The 5089-nt window shown below is 48.3% G+C and overlaps 1 protein-coding gene across 1 annotated transcript; it reads left to right on the forward strand.

Moving 5' to 3' along the window:
- The first annotated feature begins 2052 nt into the window (after positions 1-2052).
- Positions 2053-2931, forward strand: LOC148789936 (uncharacterized). Its single transcript, XM_088893820.1, has 2 exons — positions 2053-2301; positions 2425-2931. The coding sequence occupies exons 1-2, from the start codon at positions 2053-2055 to the stop codon at positions 2929-2931; spliced, it is 756 nt and encodes a 251-aa protein (XP_088749946.1).
- The last annotated feature ends 2158 nt before the right edge of the window (positions 2932-5089 follow it).

Below are 5089 nucleotides of genomic sequence, written 5' to 3' on the forward strand. Positions count from 1 at the left end.
TATGTTGTCTCTCTCTTAGGATTTCTCCTATTTTCTTCTTTATTAAGAAACCTCCTAATTAAGAGTTATCCCAATCCAAATCAGCATCTGGATAGGGAATAATCTTAATCCTATTTTAGATTAGGTTAGATGACTCTTGATCTTATCAGGAGATTACCACATTCAAATCTGATTTGAATTTGGTCTCCTAGAGTGGATTAGGTTAAAGGCCTAATCCTTTTTGTAACCTTAATCTCAGATCCGCCCCTTAAGTGGGTGATCATATCAGCCCAGTTCGAAATGGGCTTTTGGCCCATTAAATAATCAGTGCTCAATTAGTTTCCAATCTGCTGCCCAGTTGGGATTCTTTGTATGGTGTGGGACCCAAGCATTGATCTACACACCGGCCACATGGGTTCGGCCCAACCTTTATTACAAGGCCTAGCCGAATTCACTGAGAAGCCCAGTGAACCCCTGAGCCCATCACATGGACCCTATGGGCCCAACACTTACATTAAGTGGTCCCTGGGCCAAGCCATCTTATAAAAACCCAGGGACTGTGGGTAGATGCAAGATTAGCCCATCAGGTATTATCCTAAATGGCCTTACACTTAACCTCTCAGCCCATAATGATTAAGCATTGCCCGATCCGACACCTAGTGAAGTATCATAATCGAGTCTAGGGGTCAGGTGTAACTTTCCAGTTTTGCCCATCTGTCTCCAAGGTCCAGGGCAATATTGGAAATCTGGTCCGGTTCAAGGATTCGAGTAATCCCATACTGCATGTGCCTTGGGTCTTACCCTGGTGGCCGAGACTAGCCATCCCAACACTTGGCAGCACACCAGTATCAGCCTTGGTAGGATAAATCTCCCCAGACTTATCCAATTGCTGTGAACATTTTAAACTAACACGAGTCTCAATAAGTGTCCAGTTTTAGGGTCTTACACAGAATTATACCAAACAACATGAATCAAACATGCACTTTATTTATTTACACTAAATATCAAAAGTACATCAAATCAGATTGAAGCTAAGGGCATACAAAACTGTCCAAGAATTAGATCATTGGATGATCTCCCTGCTTGATGGGCCCCACATCAGCTTCCTCCCTAAGAGGAACCATGCGGAACCCTAGCCGTTTTGGGCCCATTTAAATATAGCTTTGAGAAAGTCAGTGGAAGCTACTTTGGTTTGACCTAAATAAAATTAGGGTGTAATTTTTCATTCCCTCCAATGAAACATAAGTGCATGTGATAGGGAGATTCATATGATGAACTCTCTAAAGGCCTTCCATCATTAGCATGAAGATGGGTCATTCAGTAATGATGAGACACACCATAAAATTGGGCTATCCATTTGCTATTAGATCTGTTGGATTGCTTCATAAGAGATAGTGGCATCATAGACCGATGTGAGAGGGGTCTATCCTAAAATGGAAGACTCTTTTACGGTACATTGGCATTCACGAATATGATGGGTAAGCACTTACTGGATAGAAAGGTTTAACCTAAAATGGCAATGAACCTTGTCTGACGGAGGCCAAAGGGAAAGTTCATGAGATGAGTGGATATGATCCTTCACAGAAGGTGGTGGGGTTATGTAGCCGAAATAGTTGGCTCCATACACTGTATGTGGTTTCCCACATTTCCGGATAAATACTTTGCGGTCTCCGTCACTAAGATAGGAGGGAAATCTCAGAGATGAACAAATGGAAATGGAACATAGATTAAAAGCCATTTTTATGTAGATAACATGAATCAAATCAGGTTGTGGACTAATATTTGCTTTGCCTTTTATCAGAAATGGCAAACGGACAATTCGCCAAACTGTTGGACGATAATAAGATTGAGGGCCTAAATTATGCTGACTGGTTTCGTAACCTTATGCTGGTTCTGATGTTTGAGAAATTGGACAAAGTTGCTAAGAACCCTGCTCCGGATCGTCCGGGTGATAGGGCTTCTGAGGCTCGCAGGAGGGAATATCAAGAATGGGAAGAAAAAAATTCTCTTGCCCGGTGCTACATCATAGCCTCCTAGAGGCTCTCCGGCCGAATAGCAACCCTCAATCGCTTCATGTTGAAGTCAGTCGACCGCTGCATAACCTTCTTCCGTGCCATCATGAAGCTAAAAGATTTCCAGTGGACGGAGGAGTGCCAGCACGCCTTCAACGAGCTCAAGGCGTACCTTACCTCACCTCCCCTCCTCGCCCGCCCGACTGAGGGAGAAACCTTGTACCTATACCTCTCGACCGGGGACGAAGCAGTCAGTTCAGTCCCGATTAAAGAAGACAGCATGCAAAAATCGGCTTATTATACTAGCAAGGTACTCTCTGACGCTAAAACTAGGTATCCCGAGATAGAGAAATTGGCTTTCACCCTCATGGTTACGGCTAGAAAGCTTAGAGCATACTTCCAAGCTCACTCAATTGTGGTCTGGATGAACTAGCACCTCAAAGCTGTCCTCACCAAGCCTGAGGACTCGGGACGCCTGATGAAGTGGGCCATCGAGCTTTTCAAGTTTGATGTTCAGTACCAGCCGAGGCCCGCAATCAAGGCACAAGCTCTAGCAGACTTCATAGTGGAATGCACCTTCAGTCAAGCCCTCCACCAGACCCCAAAAAATGATGAAAGGGATCATGTGGACGATGTGGCTCGCCCCCAATGGAAACTCTTTATCAATGGCTCCTCCAATGCTAAAGGAAGCGGAGCGAGCCTCATCATTCTCACCCCTGACGATGTTGCTATAGAATATGCGCTGAGATTTGACTTCCCAGCATCAAACAACGAAGTCGAGTATGAGGCCCTCCTTGCTAGTCTACAGCTAGTTTGGGACCTCAGCTCTTCACACGTTGAAGCCTTCAGCGACTCTCAACTGGTGGTGAATCAAGTAAACAGCGAGTACGAGGCCAGAGAACAAAGCATGTCCAAGTACTTGCCAAAGTCTAAGGTTTAGCCTGCTACTTCTAGTGCTTCTCCTTGTAGCAGGTCCTGCGAGCCGAGAACGCTAGAGCTGGCGCCCTCTCCAAACTGACAAGCACCTAAAGTGGAGTCCTTGGCTGGACCATGCGCGTAGAAAAGCTACTTCGACCCTCCATTGAAGAAGTCCAAGTGCTCCCAATAGAGGTCGGGCCATCATGGATGGATCCCATCATCAATTTCCTATCAATAGGACAGCTGCCCGAAGACAAGAATGAGGCGAAGCGACTTAGACGTCAAGCAGCCCACAATGCTTTGTTAGAGGGGAAACTGTACCGAAGATCCTTCACCCTGCCCTACCTCCGATGCCTCCGTCCAAAGGAGGGTGAGTATGTATTGCAGGAAATTCACGAAGTCATCTATGGCAATCACCTCGGCGGAAGGGCCCTACCCCAAGAAACTCTAAGGCATGGGTACTTCTAGCCGGCCCTCCACAAGGACGCTGCTGAGCTAGTGCGAAAGTGCAATCCATGCCGAAGGCACGCCAACTTATGCCACCAATCGGCCACCACTCTCTCGGCCCTCAACAGCCCCTGACCCTTCGCCAAGTGGGTGATAGACCTCCTTGGCCCTTTCCTGCAGGCCACAGGGTCAGAAGATACCTTATTGTAGTTGTAGATTACTTCACCAAGTGGGTAGAAGTTAAGACCTTGGCCACCATCACGGCCTGAGCAATACAGAACTTCTTTTGGAAAATCATTATCTATCGCTTTGGCCTACCCCACATGCTGGTCACCGACAACAGGAAGTAGTTTGATGACGCCAAATTCCAGCAGTGGTGCGCTTCCCTCGGCATCAGGTACACCACGGTAGGCTACCCCCAAACCAATGGCCTAGCCGAGGTCACCTACAGAACAATACTAGATGGGCTGAAGACTAGATTACACCGGGCAAAAAGCCTATGGGCTGATGAACTAAGTAGTGTACTCTGGGCCTATCGAACCACACCTTGGACAGCCACCGGAGAAACACCTTTGGCTTAACCTACGACACAGAAGCAGTGATCCCTACAGAGATCGGCCAACCGACGCCCCGAGTTGAGGCATATTGCGAAGCCGAAAATAGCGAAGCCCTCAGAGCAAATTTGGATATGTTGGAAGAAGCCTGAGAGCAAGCACAAATATGAGTAGCTGCCTACCAGCAGCGAGTGGCCCGCTACTACAACTCTAGGGTAAAGGAAAGACACTATCAAAAAGGAGACCTCATCCTCAGGAAGGTTATGGTCCCCGAACCTCAACCTCTTGCCGAAGGGGAGCAAGGGCAGAAGGACTCAAAGGAGAAAGGGGAGAAGGTGTATGGGAGGAGCTTCCCTCCCACTCATTAGGAAGGCCATAGCACCCAGGTCCAGAATCTGAGAAAGACATCGTTCGAGATTACCTAAAGGATGTGGAGGAAGAAGAAGTGAGAACGGAGTGTTGAAGGTTGGAAAATCTGGGAGCTGAGTTCACTCGAAAGCAAAGGCACTTAGAGGCAAACGACAAGAACGTTGTCGCCAAGGCCCCTATTTAGGGAGAACGAATGACCCAAGTATCTCGAGATCCAACGGCTGAGGAGCCACCACCTCCAAAAGCCAACTGCAGCACGCCGCGTAAAGCTCATCCTTGGAAGGCGAAACGATGCGCTAGTGACGGCTTGGATCGTCTTAGATCTAACGGACGCAAAACGCCTCCGCACTTGCTATCCAGCCGCGCTGCACCCCTGAGCGCCCATCCTCAGAAGGCGAAACAATGCTCATGGTGAACCAGCGTGTCTACCCATTACGACCCACTGGTTTATGTGACCCGGTCACGCAAACGTGCACACCGGTTTGACCAAAAAGTTGTTCTGTGCACGGGGTGTTCTCCTAACGTATAGACCCGTGTAGAATATGGCCCCTAATCGCCAGTCCAAAGCAGTAGTGCCGCAGACCGCTCATAGCTTTGGCCCAACTTATGAAGACGAACCAGGCGGAGACGCGAAAGAGAACGCCACTGTAGGGTACAAATCGACTGTCGGACCCACTAGCGCTCACCATTACTACTCCTATCAGCGAAAGCCGAATTCTTCACCTCGGCCTCGGGAGTGGAGGCAAGTGATGTAGGTTGGCCCAGCCCACGAATGCCAGAACCAAGGACGCGACTAGCCAAAGTTGGGGC

The sequence above is a fragment of the Nelumbo nucifera genome, chromosome 8 (assembly GCF_055504915.1).
Source record: "Nelumbo nucifera cultivar China Antique chromosome 8, China Antique-T2T, whole genome shotgun sequence".
In the NCBI taxonomy this organism is placed as follows: Eukaryota; Viridiplantae; Streptophyta; class Magnoliopsida; order Proteales; family Nelumbonaceae; genus Nelumbo; species Nelumbo nucifera.

Bases quoted from the DNA above. Each gene is read 5' to 3' on its own strand.
- LOC148789936 (XM_088893820.1), top strand. From the start codon at position 2,053: ATGTTGAAGTCAGTCGACCGCTGCATAACCTTCTTCCGTGCCATCATG. The intron at 2,302-2,424 runs GTACTCTCTGAC...TGGATGAACTAG, and splicing joins CGGCTTATTATACTAGCAAG to CACCTCAAAGCTGTCCTCAC.